The 23,707-nt window shown below is 35.3% G+C and overlaps 1 protein-coding gene across 4 annotated transcripts in view; it reads left to right on the top strand.

The window, feature by feature from the left end:
• PTPRQ (protein tyrosine phosphatase receptor type Q) overlaps positions 1-23,707 on the top strand; it is a 243,829-nt gene that overhangs the window by 161,425 nt on the left and 58,697 nt on the right. For all 4 annotated transcript variants that reach the window (XM_087449140.1, XM_087449138.1, XM_087449137.1 and 1 more), the window contains 3 exons: positions 12,298-12,419; positions 18,553-18,739; positions 21,699-21,943. In XM_087449140.1, coding sequence (XP_087305266.1) covers positions 12,298-12,419; positions 18,553-18,739; positions 21,699-21,943 — 554 coding nt within the window. The remainder of the gene's footprint in view (positions 1-12,297; positions 12,420-18,552; positions 18,740-21,698; positions 21,944-23,707) is intronic.

Below are 23,707 nucleotides of genomic sequence, written 5' to 3'. Positions count from 1 at the left end.
TATTACTGCAAGATAATATATACCTGGTAAGCTAACATATGGTATAAGAATTAAAGAAATTAGAACAGTCAAGCAACAAAATTCTTGAAGAGCAGTAATGTTTTTAGTATTAAAAGTAAGTAGTGCTTAGATGTTGATTCTGCATGCCAAAGATTATAGACATTTTATTATAGACATTTTGCAAAAATAAAAAGTAATCTGGATGAAGAAAATTAATAAATTTTGCATTATCTATCATTGATTTAAAAAAAGGGGTATGTTATTTCATAATATGACATAAGAAGATAAAATGATGAAAATTAATGATTTCTCTGAATCATAGAAAAAACGAAACAACAATATAAAATAGTATAAAATCACTGTTTCAGATAGGTGTGCATTTTGTTCTAATGGCATGAAGTTATGCCCAAGCACTTATTAATAGAACCTCTTATCAAAACCTGGAGCTTCTTGATAAAGACTTAGCAGTTGATAGTTAGTTTGAAATCAAATTATTCAAAATTTGAGTAACTCAAAAGACCACTTGGTTTGAATAATAAATATTATAAAATGTTCTAAAATGGCTTGTAGAATAAGAAAATATGTTGTGTTAACTCTCTCAGAGCTCATAAAGAAGAGAACGAAAATTGAAGACATAGGGAGCAAAGTTAGAATCCATCAGAGAATTTCCTTGGGTTACTCTCTGAATCTGAATCTACCATTTTACAAGAGAGTGAAAAAGGAAACAGCATTCAGCCAACTCAAGCCAACATTTTTTTCTCCCACATACGCTGATCTAGATAATTGAAGCCAAGTTGCTTTTCTCCTTAAATCATCTGTATAATAGCCATAACTCTCTACTTCATGCTAAGTGTGCATGGATACAAACATAAGTGCAAAAATTACAAATGGCAGAAATGTTTAACTCGGAACATTAAAGTCTTGCAGATTATTTTACTCATTTCTTATTTTTCTGATTATCTTTATACTCAAAAGCAATTCCTGTTGTGTTGGGGAGAGGAATGTATAATGGAAAGCTGTTAAATATCTCTGTGGTGCACAATAGGAACTTATAAAGCTGAGGAAATGTACAACTTTAAAAGAGTGTGGGTGTGAAATTAGTATGGAATGAAATGGGACTCTCATAATGTGCATCTCCCATAGACCACCAGGACTGGAAGACAGCTAGAAAAGAAAATTCCTGGGGTAACACTTAGGTTGTGAAAACCACAGGATACCATACTCATGAGGAATTTTAACTACCCAAACATCTGTTAGGTTAAAAAAAATTCAACAAAACATGCCTCATCAAAGAAGCTTCCAAGGAATGCAGCTTTATGATCTAAAAAGAAGAAAAACAAAATAGAGGGCAGAGTACCTTAACACTTTTAAAATAAGAAATTGTTAATGAGTTACTATATATTCAATTATTTTCCTTAATTTATTCTAAATAGTGTAATGCACTTATAATGTGATGACTGCTATTGTAACAGAGGTAGACACTATCCTTTCTATAAAGAAGCCATTATGTAATGATAAGAAGAGATATTAGCCATCAATAAATAGGAAAATATAATCGAAAACATAAAGAAGCCCATTTGGGGGCAGTGCATTTTTAGGACAGGCTCTGTCCTGCTGCCACTAGAAGAAATGAATATAATTTCTTCCAGACATGATGGTTTTACTTCTGTGAAATTTGTTAAAAGCTGTTGAAAGTCTTCTAAGTTAGCTGTCTGAGATTCCCAAATGTGTAATTCAAGACGACATCTCTCTCTTCTAGACCTGTGGATTGAAGTTACTGGTAGGAGCACTTAGATTTCCACAGACATCTCCAACCCCTGCCCCACTGCCAACCTTTCGCTCTCTGTGGTCCCTGTTTCAGTGTATTGTGCTGCTGTTCATCTGACTGATCAAGCCAGCAATCGAGCAGTCATTCTTAATTCTTTCTACCCATCCCCACTGCAAGTCCATACCCGAGTCTTCTTGAACTTATCTTCTAACTATTTCCTGATTTTATTTATTTTTCTCTGTTAAAGATCTCTAAATCCAGACGCTTAAAATTTGTCTCCAAGGTTATTAAAAAAGATCTCTAAATGGTCTTTCTGTTCCCAAGTTCTATCCTCCACCTGAACCCAGCTATTGAATACACCTATCTGATCATGTTATTCCTCTGCTTAAAGGTAATTTATTATTTTGCTTAGATTCCCCACACGTGCCTTGTTCTTTCTGCTTTCTGCTCTAGAATCTTTGCTATTCTTTCTTACTGCCCTTTCTGTCCTCCTCTTTTGGAAACCAGCTTCATGTTCTTTAACTTTCACACCAAATATCTCCTTTGCAAAGCCTTCTGTAAATTTCTCTTTCCATTCCCATCACTCAAAACCTGTTTCTAAAGTACTGAACGTACTGTGTCATAATTGTTTCTCTCTCCCTCTGCTGTGGAGCTCTGAGTTCCCTAAGAGCTGAGATGACCAGGTGATCATGTCTTTGTATGTGTCTACCCTCCGTGCCTACTCAGTATCTAAAACTGAATGAGGATGGCATTTGGACTCAAGGAAGGCATTTGACTGTAACATGAAAGTATTTCGATGTCAAAATTCTCCATATTGCAAAATAGTTCAAACTAATTTTCTTCAATTTTTTTTCTCTGTAGGTTGTCTTTCAAATACTTGCATGGTTATTGCAAAATTAAAATTCTCCCTGTCAGTTACTGTCCGTTTTTGACATGTTCAGCTTCTTTTATTTTAAAAAGCCAGTCTGTTTTATATCATTGATTATTTTTTATTTTTCTTTTTCATTAATTAATATAAGAAGGATGAATTATTGCATATAGAGAAGAAATGCGAGAAGGAAATCAAACAATGAAGGAAAATAATAAATGCCTATTTCAGAGTGAATTTAAGCATTAACAGTATCTAAATGATTAATTGAGATACTAAACTGTTAATGAATTTGTATAGCAAGGTGGGATCATAATAGGTTGATAGTCCATGAAGAAAACAGAAGAGAACAATGTCTAAATTTGGGCTGCTAAGTAGGATCCCAAAGAGAAGATATTTGGGTGAAATCATAATTTAAAGGACATAATAGTAAGCATAGAAAATTAAAGTCTTTAATACAGCATTCAACTAAATATATTTAAGTCAAAAGAGCTTTTGCCAAGTTGCACAACAAGTTTTCCAGAATGTAAATAAAAATATTTTGAGATCCCATAACCTAAGCCAGTAGAATGTGTTTTTCAGCAAAATCACAAAAAATCAAAGGCTTTTATAAGGATTATCAGTATGCTATTTTTTAAAATCATCAACATTATAGAAAGCCTGGTTATTGTAAGAAAAATGCGGGGAAAAATCTTTCCCCCAATGATAGCTAACTGCATTTTATTTTTTTTAAATTCAAACGAATTCTCTCACTTTCTTATCTCAAACTTCAAATCTCATGCTGAATTGAATTTATTTTGACTCTTCTGAGAATCTTCTTTCTCTTGGTTCAGAAAGAAGTGTGAAGCAGGCTTAATTCTTTGTGGCTTTTGGCTCAGTTCAGGTCTGTCTCAGCATAAGGTCCTGGATCAGCAAAAATTCAGCTCCGCATCTTCGGCATTTACCAAGGAACTGAGGAGAACTCTGATTTGACTATGGAAAACTCCCAGTTCTGAAAAGGCCATAAGATTACTATGCCTTGTGGTTTAGAGAACTTTTTAGTTGGGCCCAATAACTGAATTGAGAGCCCTAGGCTGCGTAGTTAAGAATAACAACAACAATAGCTAAGCTCATCGAGTGTCTGCTAAAGGCTAGTACTACCCTAAATACCTTACACACATTGATTCATTCATGAACTCATTCATTTCTAAGGTAGAGCCTGTGTTCTTAGATTTTGACTAGGACTTGAGCAAAGCCCCATGGTGGTATGAAATTATCAAGAGGTGGAGGGGTGCTAAGTATGATTACAAAGAGAAGTTATTGAGGTGAAATCATAATTTAAAGGAAATAGTAGTAGGGATATAAAATTAAACTATTTAATAAAGCATTCAACTATATATTTAATGTAAGAAAGCTTTTGCCAGGTTATTAAGCAAGTTTTCCAGATTATAAGTAAAAATATTTTGCAATTCCATTTGTATAAGCAAATGGAATGCCTTTTTCAGCAAAAGCACTAAAAGACCACACAGTTAAAGGGGAATTTTAGGGATTATTACTATGTGATATTATTAGCTCTGACAACTGGGACTAAGAAAGACCTGTAGATATTACACAAGTGTCTAGTACATAATACAACCATCGCCAATCTCAAACAAATTGGATGGGACTTTCTCTGACAACTACACTTTTGGTTTCTTTTTTTTTTTTTTTTTTGAGGAAGAGTGACCCTGAGCTAACATCTGTTGCCAATATTCCTCCTTTTTTCCTTTTCTCCCCAGAGCCCTAGTAGATAGTTGTATGTCATAATTGTACATCATTCTAGTTGCTCTATATGGGATGCCGCCTCATCATGGCTTGATGAGCGGTGCATAGGTCCGCGGCCAGGATCCAACCCGGTGAACCCCAGGCCGCCTAAGCAGAGTGTGCAGACTTAACTGCTAAGCCCCTGAGCCAGCCCCTACACTTTTGGTTTCTTTTCTCTTTAATGATACCCTTGATATTTATTTTACCCTGATTATGCCTGCATACAATGAATGGGAGGATGAAGTAGCAACGTTTATCATGGCCCTAATACTCCATTATAGTCGTGACCATATCTGAATTATTCCAGGTTGTTCCTAAACAGAGCCTTAAGGTACCATACAACAATGATGTTTTCTTCTCTTCTTATGGAACTTGACAACCTGTTATCATCCTAGGAATTTGGAGAATGGGAAAGAGTTATGGTAGGGAAAACTTCTTTATCATTTATGCAGAATTTAAATAAAGGAAAGGTAGGAGGAGACCAGTCTGTATTTTCTGTTGGCTGGATGCACATTTCCATGTTTATCACCAGCTCCCAAGCCCTCCACCACTGCTTCTCTAGCCTTCACAGAAGCAGTAATTTAATCTCCCTTTCCAACCTTGTTACCAAGAGTTGTAATCATTGGTCACCTAATCTGCAGAACGATGCCACTACTTTTACAAATGTATGTTCATGTTGTAGCGCAGTGGTTCTCACACTTGTACTGCAGGCTCAGAATCATCGGGAGGGCTTGTTAAAAGACAGAGTGTTGAGCCCTACCCAGAGCTTCTGATTCCATAAGTCTGGGGTGTGGCCTCAGAATTTGCTTTTCTCACAGGTTCCCAGGTAATATTGATGCTGCTGGTCTGGAGACCACTGTTATAGAGGTTATTTTATAAACATGATGCTATTCTAGAAAAAGATGTATTAACTGATCCTGAAAGTAATATTACTAATTTTAGAATATTTTCATTCTTATCTAGCATGGCTAGTTTTGGAGGTGAGAGGATTTTTTTGTATTTTGTATTTTTTTTCAACTTAAGTCAGCCTAAAATGAGTCAAGAAACTACTCATTAAGCATCAAAGAAAATGGTCATACAATGAAGTCTAATACTGTGGACACCCATGGATCATTCTCAGTACTCATCCAACAGTCCAATTGGGCAAATTCTTAGGCTTGTAATATTTGCCCTTTTGATACCATCTTGCTGTTAGAAAATCTAAGTATAAAACAAAATTAAAGTCTTGTAAAATGGTAGGAAATATTTCATACACCAATAGTAGCATCCTGTACCAGGCAGTGAAATCCCCGGGCTCTAGGGAAACACCCAGTAGTAGGGAAGGGTAGCCAATTACCGCAGTATTGTAACCAATGGGTCTGGAAATGTTCTTGGCCTCCATAAATATGGTCAAACCTAACTGCTGAACTTCTTCAGGTCCCTTGATGCCCTGACTTGCTTAAGATGCCAGCAGTCCACCCAAACCAACCAACCAATTAGGTTTCCTCTAGTCCTGAGAGACATCTAAAGCTTGAAGCTAATTCTTCCAGGTGTGCTGAATCAAAGCCAATTCACAGTCCTAGAGGCCACTAATATTTGTATAGCTGAGAAAGAACAGCTTCCTTCATTTAGTGATGAAAGTAGCTAGGAATCTGCTTATCCAGTGTATCAAGTGCTGAAAATTTGACTTGAGCGTTATAGTCAAATGTAGGCCCTTTAAATACACTTTAAACTGAACTTAAATTCAGATGGATGTACAGAAAATTTAAATCACATGTGCACAGAGCTCAAGATTTTCTCTCTTGTGAGTTGATGTCAAATCATTTATTTATTCATGTTTTTTATTTTGGGAAAGTCACTACAGCATGATGCAGTAAAAACCATTGAGTATTTTTCACAACAGTTTTCATCATGAAATCAAATTTACAGGGATCTGCAGAAGGCAAAGTTGCTAATAAGTCTTTGAATGTGCTTATTCTGAAAGTGTAGTATTAGACACACCAAAATCTGATGGTTCTTAATCAAAATGACATAGAGTTGGGGGCATTTAAACTTTTATATGGACTAGGCAAAATGATGGCCTATCCAGACTCACCTCTCAGCTAACACACTAGGCATGGGGACACAGATGGATGGGAAAGATGACCCTGACCCACATAAGACCCACATTCCTGTGCAAGGATAGAAGCATGATAATCAGGAAATGATGGTTGTTAGTTACAGAAAATGCATTATTGTGAAAACCAGGGGGAAAGTGCTTATGAGAGGAAGTGATTGGATTATGGGGAATGAGAGAATAAGGATAGATCATTCCTACTGAGTAAATTGCCGTGATTTATAAGAGAAAGGGTAGAGTGATATCTTGGCCCATTACTGACTAGATTCATTTCACAAACAATCCTAAATCAGAATGTGACAGTTTATGGGGAGACAAACAAAGTCTCCCAAAGATGCTTATAAGTTACTCAGCTTTTAATCTGGTGTATTTTCAACTCCCCGTACCTTACTGCCATCAGCTTACTTTATTTTGGTAGTTGATGTTCATAATTGTAATTTTGTATTCCCCTTATGTGACTCCAATGATTGATAGTTTGGATAGTTTGCTATACACTGTGGTAAAAGAAAAATAATGCTGGATATATTTTATTATGTATTTTTGGAATTTTGATAAATTCTAAGAGAAAATTACCTAAAATAAACTTGAAAATTTTATATGCTTACAAGTACACTATAATATTTAGACAGTACTAAAATAAATAGATGCTATTTTAAAATAGACTTGGACATTTTGATCTTCTAAATATTTCTCTTAAATTATCTATGAATTAACCAAATGATTATCTTTCATTGCTTTATATAAATGAAATATACATTCAGTTGTATATTATATTATATGCATATAGTATACTCATATATCAATTTAGTTATGTATGTGTTTACTTTTATTTTTTAGTTCAGATTTAGGAGTTCTTATTCCATTATATTCTAATCCTTTAAGAACACAGATTGATATAATAAACTCTAAGAGAAATCTTTCACAAAGGATTCAACACAGGAAACACTTGTATAACAAAGCAGGCAGTTTCAGCAAGTTTACTGAAAATGCAAATATTGTTAAGAGCGATTATTTCTTAGAAAAGAAGAAAGAAAAACACTTTGGGAAGCGTTCAAGAAATGGCATTAAAGCAAAGCTCAGCAACGGGCTAAATACTTTACCTTTTTGTAATGATTGACCGGTGTAGAGAACTGAAAATATTTAGTAGCACAAGTGGTTAGCATGTGCCAGGAATGATCTTTGAATGTCGTTCTTCTCTCAGCTCTGCTTGGGGTAGCAGACACTCCCTGACGAGGGCTTTGGTTGCCAGTGTTAAAGGAATGATTGCGGGGTTGACAGTTCACTGTGAAAGACGAGAGGTTGAAGCAAGGCATCGTACTGCTTTCCGAGCTGGTCTACAGACGTACTTGAAGGCTAACCAAGGTTTCCCTTGGGAAATGGTTTTGGATCTGTCCTCGGTTGAGATCCCAAAGATCCAGGCTACCGAGCAGAGAAGACGTGGACTATTTCCTTGGAAATATTTCCAAACATAAGCTACCATCAACATAGCCACAGAAAAATCTCATCAAAGTTCTTAGGCACAGAAAATTCTCAGTAAGCTGTCTATGATGTCTGGACAACGATAATGTACCACCTTGCCTGCCTGCTAGAGTGAGTTGGGTTTAAAAGTATAGTCCTGACAACCACTGAGTTGGTACACTTTTTACAGGTACATGAATCAAATAGATTCTGGAGATAATCTGTCTTCTTTTGATCTAATTAATTTTGACTCATCTTCCTGGTACGAGTTAGATACCAAGGATCACAATCTATAGAGGCCCCTTCTAGTTCATGATAATACACCATGAGATTTGTCTTTTTTGTCTAGGATAGCAGTTCTTACTCAGACCTCAGCACTGGCTTTAAAGGTCCTGCACAATCTGGCCCCCATTTCCTCCCTCACTCTCTTTCTGACTTACTTGGCTCCAGCCTCACTGGAGTCCTTGTAATTCCTAGAACACACCTGCCTCAGGGCCTTTGCACTGGCCATTGTCCTTCCTGTGACAGTCTTCCTTCAAACATCCCCATGCTCCCTCACCTCCTTCAAATTTTTGTTTAAATGTCATCTGCTTAGAGAGGCGTTCCCTGGCTACCATATTTAACATGATAACTTCCCTCAGCATCCCCATTCCCATTTTCCTCCTTCATTGTTTGCCATGGTATATATCACTTCCTAACATGGCATATAATTTACTTGTATATTATATATTAATTTATCTAAATTTTTATAATATATATTACTCGTCTCCCTCCAATAAAATAAAGGTTCCATGATCTTTGTCTCTTTGGTTCTCTTCTCTTCCCCAGCACCTCAAATGTGTCTGGCAGGTAGTAGGTGTTGGGTGAGGGAGAGCAGTTATATGCTAGAAGCTGTGTACGGATAAGTCCACATCTGCTTTGATCACTTCAGTGGACTTTGTGTCTTCCTGGTGCCTGGCCCATAGAAGATACTCAATAAATATTTGCTGGTTGGATGAATACATAAGTCTCATCTAAAAGCCAACAGAACATTTGAGTATAAATAAAGAGAAGGGGAGCTAGAAATATTTTCATGTCCTATACCACTTGAAATATGTGGCCTGTCAGAAAATTGTTCTTTTCCTCACTGGTTCTTACAGAACTGGAAGGCAGGTTTTGCAAAAACATTAATAATCAAAGAGCCTTCATAAATTGAGAGTTAGCTTCTAGCCAATTCCTTTACAGAGTAAAAGGCAGAAGATAGGCCATTGAAACCTACAAAACATATTTTTCAAAGCAAATTTCTCCGTAAGCAGAGTATGTAATAATGATTAGTAATGGTGTACATGATTCTGAAGCCCATCCACTCACTTAACATTTTGAATAAAGAGATTCAGGCCTACTTTTTGTTAAGGAAAAGGTGGGCATTACATTTCTAAGGAATATCCAGTTTGGAAAGGAAAGAGGGTTTCCACTCTTGAAAACGGAGTGCATTATTCTGTGAGCGCATCCAAAAGCAATTTAATTACCCTGGTGGCAGGAGATCTCTCATAACTCTCATTTGCTATGTGAAATTACTTAAATGAATTATGCTATAGTTTGAGGCAGTTTTCATAAAGCTAGGATCATAAAGCCAGAAGTAATAAGACTAAAGACCTCAGGACATGCAGAGTGTGTTTATGTTCTGAGATTCCATGATCTCTTCCACTCTAGTCATCAGACCCAATTGTGTCATCATTATTAGTACCTCTCAGCTCACCAAACCTCTGAATCCTGGAGCATCCTTTATTCACTGTCTCCCCTGGATGCTTCCCTGGGCCATATGGATAAGATCTTTAAGTCAATGTTCAGAGTATTCTGCAAGGGTCAGAAGAGGTACAAGTAGGAAGGATATGTTTGGTACCCAAAGGCATTTTCCCGCAGAAACTATCTTATACATATTTGCTAGATTCCTCTGTAGTAACATTTGAGTACTATTATTAAAATATTTCAGTGCTACTATTAAAATCTATTTTATGGGCTGAATTGGGCACCTAATTACACACATAATATCATCTCCCTTGGAAATATATTCTAAGAACCAATAACGTATTCATAGTTTGAAGATTGTCACTACTATTAACATCTTAAATACCTATCTGGTATTGAAATAAACCTTTTGATCTCTTCATAACATGGGCCTCACTTGAACCAGGTATACTTGCCATGTTTATACTATCGCAATTCGTAAAGAATTATCTGAAATTTTTTAAAAACCATTTTCCATCCTAGTCCTGTCTTCCTATTTCTAGGTTCATCTTTGCAATTGCCAGGTAGACATCTCAATCTTCATGAGTTTCTCAGACTCATTGAGTACCAATCCAAGTTGATCATCTCCTTCCACCATCTTATCCCAACCAAACCAGTATCTGTTCCTAAATGTGCTGTTGTTTTGAATTCTATCAACATTCTTTGAGTATTAATACATAAATTAGCTTTTACTGCTTCCTCTATCTCAGTTTGCACCCATATCTAATCAGCCCCTAAGTTCTTTTTATTAAATTTTCTAAATGACTCTAGGATTCATCTCCTCTTGTCTATATCTACTGTCACTGTTCTAAATTAGGATCTCATCAGATCTCATCTGCCTTTTTGGAAATATCCTATCAGGACTCAATGCTTCAGAGTCTTACCTTTTTCATAGCTACCTGAGTTTTCTTCCTAAATCAGAAAAATATTTACTTTCTCAAAAACCTTCAGTGGCATCTCTTTAACATAATAGTCAAGTCCTCCCTAAGAGTTCCCAAATTACTATTTGAGGCTTGTTCTCTACTATATCCCTCTATGAACACTGAGCTCTCTCGGATATCTCTATTCCTCGAATTTAGGGATTCCGAATCTTTTTTTGTATCATGAATTCTTTTGGCAGTATGGTGAAATATGTGGATCCCTTCCTAGAGTGAGATTTTGAATGCATAAAATAATAAGCATAAGTTACTAAGGAAAGTAATTCTACAGTACTCAAATTCTGTCTGTGGACCCTGGTGTTTATGTCTTTGTGGCTTTGCTTATGATCCTCTTAGCATAGAAGTGCCCCAAATATGCTCTTCAGGTTACTGAAATCCTTCTCATTTTTCAAAGCCTATTCAATTCCCATCTGCTGTACAGCCTTACTTTGACTCCCTGCCCCATCTATATTCACCTCTTTGCCCTTTTCCCTCTTATAGTAGATTATTTGTATTTCTAATTAGCCCTTATCTTTACTTTGCCCTTTATTATAATATATTGTATTAATTGACAACAATGGGCCAAACACTAATTGGTCACTTTCCACATTTCGTTGTCTTCATTATTCTTTTTAAAACATTATGAAATATGCATATGAAGAGGAAACTGAGGTCCAGAAATTCTGTTGTTTGACCGAGATCACACAACTTGTTGCTCCTGTAAATTATTTGAGGAAAGGAATATTTTATCTTCTTTTTTATATCTTCTCAGGATCTATGAAATAATATTTGTCCAATAATGTTTGCTCATGTGGATTTAAAAAATCAGAAATACTGAGAAATACTTATCTCCCAATATTTAATGTCCCTAGAATTGACTAGGGGCCACAGGAGGACAAGATGTATACAACAGTGTTCCTAGGTCAATGTCTATGCCAAATTAACTATGACTCAATACTTCTTAACATACCATAAACTCTTCTAATTCCTAGTGGTTTTACCAATGAAAACTTGCACAAGGTTTTCAGCAGTCAATTCCTTAAGATACCATCTCTTGTTTTGCACTCTTGATGAAAAAACAATAATAAAAATAGAACAAATTAAAGAATGTATGTGGAATCATAATGAATTCAGGGAATGTTTACATATTTAATAATAAGATCAGTTGTATAACCTATTTACTATGCTACCCCTCAGTGAAAACAATCAAACCAACCCAATTGACATTCATAAGACAATGCATTTTAAATCTAATTCCTTTGTACCAGTTTCACTGTTCTGTGGTCAAATATGTTTCTGCAAGTTTAAAACAACATTGTTAGGCTATTTTTAAATAAATATATTTATTTATTCAAAAAGATTTATTTTAGCAATAGTAATGCTTTCTTTTCAAAATTATTTTGACTTTAAAAATCATGTATTTATGATTATTAATTTCTCATGTGGAAGTTCTTTATGTATAATAATTATTTTAGAAGGAATTGCATCTTTTAGTTTGCCAATGCCTTTAGCATGCTGTGAACCATAAATTAATGGATAATTAATTCATTATGACTATCCATTTATCATGATCTTTTCTATTATTGTACTGTAGCAAATACTAATTTAAACATAGCAGGGTAATTCATTTTCTTTTTCACAGCTCCAGATGGTCCTCCTGAAAATGTGTATGTAGTAGCAACATCACCTTTCAGCATCAACATCAACTGGAGTGAACCAGCTGTCATTACTGGACCAACATTCTACCTGATAGATGTCAAATCGGTAAGGCATGTCTTACCTTCTATAAAAGGCAGTAGAAAACGTGGGTAAGAATATGGGTTTTGGAATCAGACTATTTGAATTTGATTGCTAGCTTTGTTAGACCTTAAGCAACTTACTTAACCTGTCTGTCTTTCAGTGTCCACATCTGTAAATTAAAGAATAGTGGTACCCTTGGTACAGAGATTTTGTGAAAACTAAATCAGTTAATATACATAAAGAACTTAAAACATTGCCTGACACATTGTAAGTGCTCAATAAATGTAAATAAAGTATTATTACCATGATTATTATTATACTGATCCTCAGGGTAGAGATGACATATATAAAGAAGTGGTTAAATTGATAATAATATATTGGTTTAAGATACAGTGAAAAAGAACTCATAATGCAAAAGGAGAAGGGAGAAGGCATTAGGAGAAATATCTCCCAAATAAGATAATATCAGAGCTTAATCTTGAAAAACCATTGAAGCAGAACATGAAAAGGAAATGTAACAGAGGTGTGAAAGAGTAGGCTTCATTCAAGAAAAAGCAAGTAGTTCAGGAGTCCCCAGTGAAAGAATTCAAGAAGAAGAGTGCTGAGAGATGAGTCTAGACCGGAAGCAGACTGCATAATATGTTATGGAGTTAGGGTTTTATGATAAGAGCAGTAGGGTGCCAATTGAGGAATGAAAGCAGTGTCGGGGTATAGATTTCTATTTTACAGGATCAGTATGGTTGCACTGTAGAGGATAGTTTTAGAGCAGTCCTGTGGGTGTGAAATTAGGCAAGGAGACAGGAAACTCTAAAAGTAAGCTAGGCAAGAAAAGATAAGGACAGAGGAAATGTAGTATGGGAACAGAATGAAAAATAATTTAAATCTACAGGATTTGGTGAAAAAAATCAGTGGATGGTGAGGGAAAAGAAGACTTGAGAATGACTTTAAGATATATGATTTGGAAAATTGTGAGGAGGAACAGATTTGTAGAGGAAAAGACTGAATTTCCTCTGCACTGAGTTTGAGATGCCTGGGAGTCTTCCAGGTGAAGACACCCCCTTAGCAATATCATAGATGGATCCAGAGCTCAGGAGAGGAAATCTGGGTTTGCAGATTCAGCAAGTGTTGGTATTTAGATGACAGGTGAAATGGTAGGAGTAGATGAGATTAACTATAGAATGTGTAGGGTAAGAACCTCTTCCATAAGCGCTAACCTGAGGATAGTATCCAGGGGAATACAAACATTTCAATAAGAGGACATCAAATTGGAATAGCCATCCAGACAGAAGGAAACCCAAGCATGAATGTCAAGCCTTTCACCTAAAACAGGGTGCTTAACAATGTAAATAACACAGAGTTGTTAGCTACGGTTAGGATTGGAAATACCTCCTTGGCACCCTACTTGGGTTTACTGGGCCTGATGACCACTCTCTTCTGGTGCTTCTAATGCATTAAATTAGGTAATTTATGGTGAATTTTCCTCCCCTTTTCTTGCAGTATCTGTCTGTCTCTTGCTTAAATTTTATAAGTTTATATGTTTATATTATGTCTTAAATGGAAATACTTCTATCTCAAAAGACCTGTCATGATTAAAAGAAAATTTAAGGGATTATTGGTGCGTTTGTTCCCCCCTTCAGTCTTCAGTTTATGTTCCTTTTTTAGAGCATATTTGTGAAGATTTTTATCTTCACAAAAATTATAATTAACAAAAAATAATCAACATGAATTGTTACCATCCAAGGGGTGTCGTCTGCTCGCCGCAAGACCTTACAATAGTTGAGGGGCAAGGTGGTAGGAGAGAAAGTGTTTTATTACAGCTTGCTAGCAAGGGGTAAGATGGCTGATTAATGTTTGAAAGAACCGTCTTGCAGAACAAAGACTACAGGCCAGTTATATAGGGGGCTGGGCTCTGGGTGGGGCAGACATCTGATCTTCAGGTGGGGCAGACATCTGGTCTTAGATAATCTTTTGTTTTACCGGATATACATCAGAGACTGGAGCAACGCCCTATACCCTGATCTAGTTTAAAGATAATAAGAACAAAATCTTTAATATGTGTAGTAAAGATTACTGTTTACGTGAGTGGTGCCAACAGAATGACGAATGCTCTGGGAAGATGCATTAAAAGCAAATTAAAGGGGCCGGCCCAGTGGAGTAAGTGGTTAAGTGCTCACGCTCCGCTGTGGCGGCCCAGGGTTCGCTGGTTCGGATCCCGGGCGCGCACCGGCACACTGCTTGTCAAGCCATGCTGTGGCGGCATCCCATACAAAGTAGAGGAAGATGGGTATAGATGTTAGCCCAGGACCAGTCTTCCCCAGCAAAAAAAAAAAGAGAAGGATTGGCAGATGTTAGCTCAGGGCTGATCTTCCTCACAAAAAAAAAAGCAAATTAAAAAATGGTAACACTGTGCTCTATCAAATCAAAGACATTTTTTAATAAAAATTGTTCTCTTTTGGAATTAGTGCTTAAAAGAAGGGAAAATAAAATATTTTAAAAAGTGATTCATAATCTTATTCTCTTGACATCCTTATTGAGATTGAAAATGATCAAGGGAAAGACAGAAGGATGGAAAGATAAGTAATATTTCAATTGCTTATTTTCTATCAGTTACATGTTAGCTTCTTCATATGCATTATCTTATCATCTCTTATCTTATCTAACAACATTTTGATGTAAATATTATTATCTTCATTTTGCCTAAGAGGAGCTGAGGCACAGAGATAATAAATAACTTCCCAAATAGTTAAGATTTTGCTAAGATCAGCAGACAATGGTGTGATAAGAGAAAGGAAAAGCCATCAAATAGCAAATAAAATTGCCAAATTGAAATATACACTCACCAAAACCCCTGTGGATCAAAGATAGCAAGAATTCAGACAGATTCTTGGACTTCACAGTTTCCCTGGGATTCTTGGAACTAAATAGTCATTTAGTTTCTTCCTTCTTTCATTCAATCCACCTTTTTAAATACATCCAACATGCCAGTGTTGTGCTAGGTGCTGGATATGTAGATGTGAACAAGAACGATGTGGTCACTATCTTTGTAGGGCTTATCTGCAGCTCATTTCATGAATATATAACTATCTGCCTTCAAGAATTATTGGCTGCCAGGCCAGGGAAGAACACATGTCGTTGAATTTAAGACTCTGGATGCAGCCTGGCTTTGCCAAATGCTATCCACAAGGACATAAAACTCTTCCGTTAAAGGACTCAAGTTAAGCAGAAATTGACAACCTTAAGTAAAGAGATATGGGCGCAGATATCTCCTGGATGATTCTACTGGGAATTAATGCATTTCGTGGTCCTTTGTTCATCTCTTTATTTTTTCACTTAACAAATACTTATTGAGTAGCTTCTGTTCACCACGACAAGGATGGAAAACATACAGTTCTGCTTTTAAGTAGCTCACACTCTAGTGGGAGACACCAGAATATAAACAGCTAATTATAGAGTATGAGGTATGCAGTTTTCTGAGAATATAAACTTTCAAACTAATTAAAGTTCCTGTTATGGGGGGCATAGGATATAGAGGAGACTTCACAGAGCAGGTTAAATTTGTTCTGGGACTTGGGGAATGAAGAAGGTGTACCAGGTGGAGAAGCGGGCAGTTGGGGCAGGAAAAGGAGAGAAAATAGAACCAGAGTCTAATTAGTGACGTTGTATATAAAACCACCACACTTCAAAAACAATGGGAGAGATTTCATAATAATAATAGATGATTAAATATGATATGAGCAAACAAACTTGAAATTAATTGAAGGGAGGTGATGGGTCAAAAAGGTCTGAGGTTTCAGTCCTGGGTAAGTGGATGAATAATGGGTGACAATAACAAAGGTGGAGTACGTTTAGTGAAGACAGATCATGAATTTTTGTACATGCTGTGTGAGGACCAAACATTGTTTTTGGATTTTGTTAAATATTTTTTAAGATCTAGGAGATTACCTACATGCTATGTCATATTTTTACTACTTGATGTTTGTTATCTGTTGTTTTAATGGAAGGCATTGGAGTAGTTTAATTTCACTTTATAAGATCAGGCCCAGTGACCTGTAGTAGTGTAGAGTTCTGGACACTTGAAAGACCTGGGTGCAAATCCTATCTCAGCTACTAAATCGTTATGGAATCTTGAGGAATTCAGCTCAACTCTATAAAATCAGAGTTCAAGTAGTGATAGTAGTCAGGTAGAAAAGCAGTCAAAATAAAGCCAACTGGGCGGAGTGGTGATGAACTGGAGACCCTTGCCCCATTATAGAAGTCAGCCGTCACTCATCTATAGATCGTTGTTACCCAGCATGAATGTAAGCCTAGTCTTAAGGAAAAATTTAAAATCCAGATTTTTATGTGCTACTTAAATGCTGACAACTAATTAAACACACCACACTTCCTACCCGTGGCTTCATTCGCCTGATCAATTGGATTTCTATGCTGATTTGTTTTTCTCCCGCTTTACAGAAGTGGGACATCTCCCTCCACTGCTCTGTCTTAAGGTGGGAAAGACCTATCTGACTTTTTGCCATGTTGATATTATTTATCAGCCTTTTGCTGTGTTACTCATAGCAACATCTTCTTTTTTTTAAAAAAAAAACTCTTAGAAAAGAGCATTTGAAGAACATACCGAACAAAAAAAACTCTCTTTCAAAAGTTACAAGGGAAGGTCAAGTTGAAAATGAATTTAATAGTGCAAATAGTGTATATAACTTGTTTTTAAGTGTTTCAAGTCAGGTACCTGAGAGTTGCAAAAAATTGGCCATGAAAACCCTATGAATAGCATTTCAGAGGAGCATTATCTGATACAGCGCCGGACGGTGAGGGGATGGCGAAAAAAGACCGGACAGGGTTCCGCTCTGCTGTCCACTGGGTCGATAGGGGTCAGAACTGACTCGATGGCACAACAACAACAAACCTGAGAGAGCGTGCATAATAGGATTTCAAATTTTCTGGTGTTCATCTCAGGAAAAGCCCTTCTATTTACTGCTAGAAATTTTTGCTGTTTAATCCCGACACTCAATAGGCCAGATTCTCCATCAAAGGTAAACTATGTTCGAAAAAATTATACAGCTGTGTTTAATACACCTAAGGATATTCATTTGTGCACATTTAATAATTAAGACATCCACCGTTAATCGAGTTCTTATCCAGTGCCATGCCAAATGCTAGATCAGAGTTTTTCAAATTGCAATCATAACCAGCATTTTTTTTTTTTCGTGAGAAAAATCAGCCCTGAGCTAACATCCATGCCAATCTTCCTCTTTTTGCTGAGGAAGACTGGCCCTGAGCTAACATCCGTGCCCATCTTCCTCCACTTTATGTGGGACACCGCCACAGCATGGCCTGACAAGCTGTGTGTCAGTGCGCGCCTGGGATCTGAACCCGGGCTGCCAGCAGTGGAGCGCGCTCACTTGACCGCTAGGACACAGGGCCGGGCTCCATAATCAGCATTTTTAAATGAATTGGAATAAAATAAAAAAGAGCAGAAAGATATCAAAGTGCATTTCAGAAAGAAGTTGTATTTCTGAAAATCGTGTTTCACTTATAAAGAAGTATATATATGAATCTATATACACACACACACTCACATACATATATCCTAAATTACGTTACAAATATAGTTCCTTTTTGTGGGTCACAGGAAAAAGACAAAATCAAAATCTCTGTGCAGCTACATCAGATCTATTTTTTCTAAATCTCAACAAATCACTATAAATAGATATTATCACCCCAATTTTCCATACACAGAAAGTAAGACACAGAGAACATAAGTGACTTATCAAATGCTACAGAAGCTGTTAAGTGACCAAGTTGGGGTTAAAACCCTTGATGGTTGGGTACCAAGACCTATATTCTTTCTTCTATAAAACATTGGAGTACAAAGAGAGGTGCATGGACTGCAGAAGGGAGATCTACTTGTTCATTGGATGGGTTCATTGATTGTGGTTGGCTGATTGACTTTTCTTTTACTTTGAATTGTCAAAATAATTGCTAATTAGTAAACTGTTAAAGTAGCACTTTAGATTTTCCAGGACAATCTGTAAAAAAATAATAATAATTTAAATCTTGGTTAGATAAATATATCACATGTAGCTTTGTATTATTATATTGTAGTTATTTGTATCTCAAGTGCTGCTTCCTTTAATTGTTAGCTATTTTTTTCCTACAGGTAGATAGTGATGAATTTAATATTTCCTTAATCAAGTCAAATGAAGAAAATAAAACCATAGAAATTAAAGATTTAAAAATATTCACAAGGTATTCCGTGGTGATCACAGCCTTCACTGGAAACATTACTGCTGTGTATGTAGAAGGAAAGTCAAGTCCTGAAGTGATTGTTACCACTTTAGAATCAGGTAAGGTATATTTTTCATCATTGCTAAAAATTAACTGAAAATTCAGTGTCTTTCTTGCAGTTTCTCACACCACACCCTAAAAAGGATATGTGTTAAGAAAATTTTTTAAAGTGTATAAATATAAAATTCACTGACTCACTGTGATTGACAAAAGTGAAGCTTTCTGTTTACATTTTTGAGGCAAAGTGGAATTATGTAGAATAACATATCTTTGTAAATACACAAACAAATTAGTTCATAATAAGGTACACAACTGTACTTTTTTTGCATTTATTTAGACACTAAATGTTTCAGAAATTGAGTTACCTTGCCTAAGAGACGATTTTTCCAATTATCTGTAGCCAGTAATGCTTCACCTAAAATTTAATTGTAAATATTTCTGACCCGTGATTTAAACTCACATTAAAGTAATAATACTCTATTATTAAACAATCTGGAATTCAACATTAGAATCTAGGTCATGTTTACCATATCTGTTTCTTCACTTAGTTAAGCAACATGTTTTATTATATAATCTATTCAATAAATAACAGAATCTATACAGATTTCCTCAAGTTCCTGTGAACAGGGTCTGAGTGAATAATAAGATTGTAACCAATAAGAATTAAATGTGGAAAGCCAACTTCCCAGAACTTGCTTGCCCCATCCTCCTTCAGGCTCCTGATGTTCTTTGCCACCAGATATATCTTTGGAAAGAGCACGTGAAGGGATGTGTTGCTATAGTTTATTTGTTGCTATCTGTAAGCTAAGTATAGGAGGTAAAAATATTTTTTAGCTAGTCCTTTCATTATGTTATGTACTCTTATTGTCTATAAAGTTATGGTTCTAAATGAAAAGGTACATCTTATCCTCAGCACCCTAAAATTTCACTGGTTTCCATTTTGCTGCCACGTAGATCCCAGGTATCTATTTTCTTATTATACTTTTTGCACTTCTCCCTCATCCTGCCTTTCTGTGAGGAAAGATGCTGCTGAACTTATTCACATTCATACCATAAAGCATTGATTGCAAGTCTTAATACGCTTCCTCTCCCAAAGATATTGTAGTTTAATAAATTTTTACTAAACCTCTAAGAATAGAATTTTAGATGTAAAACCAAAGATATTTGGAAGATAGGAAGTTCTTTCTAGCATTTAGAGAATTCTTTCACGTACCTAATTTTAAACCTGATCCTATTTTTAGAGAAACATCTCATAAAAAAATACATATTTCTTGTGTATCGTAAAAATGTATAATAGCAAATGTGAAAATATGTGTTGAACCTATCTAACCTTTATTTTAGTCCTGCATTTTTCCACTTAAAATGTGATATTTGACACAATAACATGTTTATCTGCTTTCTTTCTTTTTTTTCTCAGTTATTTTTTTACTTATTTTTTGCTTGCCACAATGAAGCATGAGCATCTGAACTATTGACAGCCAAATATTAAAAGCCTTATTCATGGAGATTTTTTACTTAGAATGGAAGAATATATCCATTTCAATTTGATCAAAATAGATATATTCCTTCAATCAGTCATTTATGTAAAGAACACTAGTTATATAGTAGAGCAAGAACTAGTTCCTACATTCATAAAATGATTTTATCGTCATGTATATCATTTTCTTTCATAATAATTTATTAATACTTAGTTATATGTTAGGCTAACTTTTATTTATCAAAAATAAACTAGAATATCTGGACTATATAAAGAACTCTCAAAACTCAACACTTAAAAAAATCAAATTAGAAATTTGACAAATGACGTGAACAGACATTTCACCAAAGAGGAGAGATGATTGGCAAGTAAACTCATGGTAAGATAGATTTTCAACATCATTAGCTATTAGGGAAATGCAGATTAATACCACAGTGAGATCTCACTACGCATCTGCTAGAACAGATAAAATAATAATTTTAAAAATAGTACTAACACAAACTGCTGGCAAAGATGCAGAAAGACTGGCTCTCTTACACCTTGCTAGTGGGAATATAAAAGAGTATAGCCACATTGGAAAATAGTTTGGTAATCTTTTATAAAACTAAACATGCACTTACCACATGATCCAGCAATTACGCTCTTGGGCATTTATCACAGAGAATTGAAAACTTATGTTCACATAAACGTCTGTATATGAATGTTAATAGCAGATTTATTAATAATTTAAAAAAACTGGAAACAACCCAAATGTTTTTCTATGATTAAACAAACTCTGGTACATCCATAAAATGTAACATTACTCAGGAAAAAAAAAAGAATGAACTATTGATATATACAACAACCCTGATGGGCCTCAAGGTCATTATGCTATTGTCTTTCTTAAAATGACAAACCTGTGGAGATGGAGAATGATTACTGTTGAGGGGAGGCATGAATTGCAAATACGAGGGGATAGCTGGAGGGAGTTTCTTTATGGTGATGGAGTAGTTTTGTATCTTGTTTCTGGTGATGGTTACAGGAATCTATACATGGGATTAAATTGCAAAGACTACACAGACATATAGGAAAGCATGAAAAAGTGGTGAAATCTGAATAAGGTCTGTACTCTAGCTAACAGTATTGTACCAATGTCAGTTTCTAGGTTTGATATTAAACTACAGTTACATAAGATGTCACCACTAGGGAAAGCTGGAAGGTTACAGGGGACCGTATGTGATTTTTGCAACTTCCTGTGAGTTTATATTATCTTTAAATAAGTTTAGATAGAAATAGAAATGTATTCTGTGTAAAAATAATTGCATATAAAAGGCTAAATAAATAAGCAAACAAACTGGATCACCGTTATGGTTTCTGTTACTTATAGGTGTCAATGATTCTATAATGCAGCAGCTATTTTGCTTGTTTCTGTAATTTATGTAGTTTAAATAATCTGTGTAATACTCCTTATAAACAGAAATTTGAAGCAAATAAGTTTTATATGGAGATCAAAAAGAACACAAATTTTTAGAAAATTTTAATTGCTAAATATTACATTTTAGTCCCCAAGGATCCACCTAACAACATGACATTTCAGAAGATACCAGATGAAGTTACAAAATTTCAGTTAACATTCCTTCCTCCTTCTCAACCCAATGGACATATCCAAGTATATCAAGCTTTGGTTTACCGAGAAGATGATCCTACTGCCGTCCAGATTCACAACCTCAGTATTATCCAGAAAACTGACACATCCATTATTGCAATGTTAGAAGGACTGAAAGGTGGACATACATACAATATCAGTGTAAGTATTCATAGCTTTTAATTATGTACCTATTTTACAAAGTTAATTTACAAATTCAGCATTCAGAAATACTGCAGCTTATGTACACACTACATTTTTCGTGTTTTTGTGGGATCGTTTAAGACATGCCAACAGAAAATAGGTTTAGAGGAATGAAATTGCTGATTTCCTATTATAATACAGTAAGTCTTATGAAAATATGTAGATGACAAAAATATTTGCACAATCATAGTAGAAATCCAGAAATAAAACACAGGTGTAAGAAAATGTATGTTAAAAGTAAGAGAGCAGTGTTGTATAAAGAGATCATTCTGCCTAAAGGAAAACTTATTGTATGATTATAAATGGAAAATGGAAAAGCAAATTTCAAAAGCAAAGAGCTTTTAACTATATGAAAATAACTATTTTCATGATTGAAATTCACATGTATTTCGCACAACTATTACTAAAAGCTAAGAGCGTTTTATATTTTAATTCTAAATTATCCATGTTGGGGGCCGGCCCCGTGGCTTAGTGGTTAAGTGCGCGTGCTCCGCTGCTGGCGGCCCCGGGTTCAGATCCCGGGCTCGCACCAACGCGCCGCTTCTCTGGCCATGCTGAGGCCGCGTCCCACATACAGCAACTAGAAGGATGTGCAGCTATGACATACAACTATCTACTGGGGCTTTGGGGGGAAAATAAATAAATAAATAAAATCTTTAAAAAATAATTTAAAAAAATAAATTATTCATGTTGGAAAGTAAATATGTATGTGAGTTCATATATATTCACACACAATTTGTTTCATCCTTTGACTATTTTTGTAGCATGTTCTGGAATTTTCAAATAGAATTACATGATTCAGAAAATTATCTTTTAATCAACATAGAATTCACCCTAAACATTCAAGTAGCTTAGTAAGAAATCCTCCTACCAACTCTTTATAATTATATCAGAACACTCTCATTAATAATTTGTATATTTATATCCATTACTTCCCTCATTCACTTTATATCCCATTGTATAATCTGTCTTGCTACGATTCTTGTTGCACGTACCATTAAATGGACCACCATCATGAAAGATCTATTAGAGGGAGGGTGGTGGTTAAGAGAATGAACTGACCTAGGTTCAAATCCTGGCTCTACTAGTTTCTGGCTGGGCAGTTTCTTCAAATCTGTGCCTCAGTATCTTTATCTGAAAAATTAGTAATAGGAATAAATTCTTTTTAGGATTTTTGTGAGTATTAAGTATTAATAGTTACGGTGAGTGCTTTACCAGTTTTGGCTTTTGCAAATAAAAGAAAAAATAGGAAATAAGACAAAGTACGACTAATTCATAATTTAAGAAAAATAAATGAATCTTCTGATTGTTTGCAAAGTGCAATTTACAGCATCCTCAATACCTGAGAGTTTATTAGAAAAGTATAACTTTCGCACAGATATCGACCTACTGAATCAAAACCTGCCTATCTTCATTTAACAGTTTGCAAGTGCCTTCTTTGCACACTGCAATTTGAGAAACATTGCCCAACTTTTTCATTTATCTCACTTAACATTTAGGTTGTACCATAAATAAATAAAAATAATTAATTACTCCATAACATCACTTTTCATTTTGACTACGTCCTTTTTAAAATTTACATACTACAATAAATATTTCCTTTAGATATTTTTAAACTACATTTTATGGGCTTGGCTTATTTACCATACCTACCATGTCATATATATTATAATTTTAATTCAATCAAAACACTCCCAAAGTATCCATAGTGTGGAGGGTGGG

This window comes from Ceratotherium simum, chromosome 25 (assembly GCF_057802395.1).
Source record: "Ceratotherium simum simum isolate JZ-2026a chromosome 25, ASM5780239v1, whole genome shotgun sequence".
Taxonomy (NCBI): domain Eukaryota; kingdom Metazoa; phylum Chordata; class Mammalia; order Perissodactyla; family Rhinocerotidae; genus Ceratotherium; species Ceratotherium simum.
This window is presented reverse-complemented; position numbering and strand designations above follow the sequence as displayed.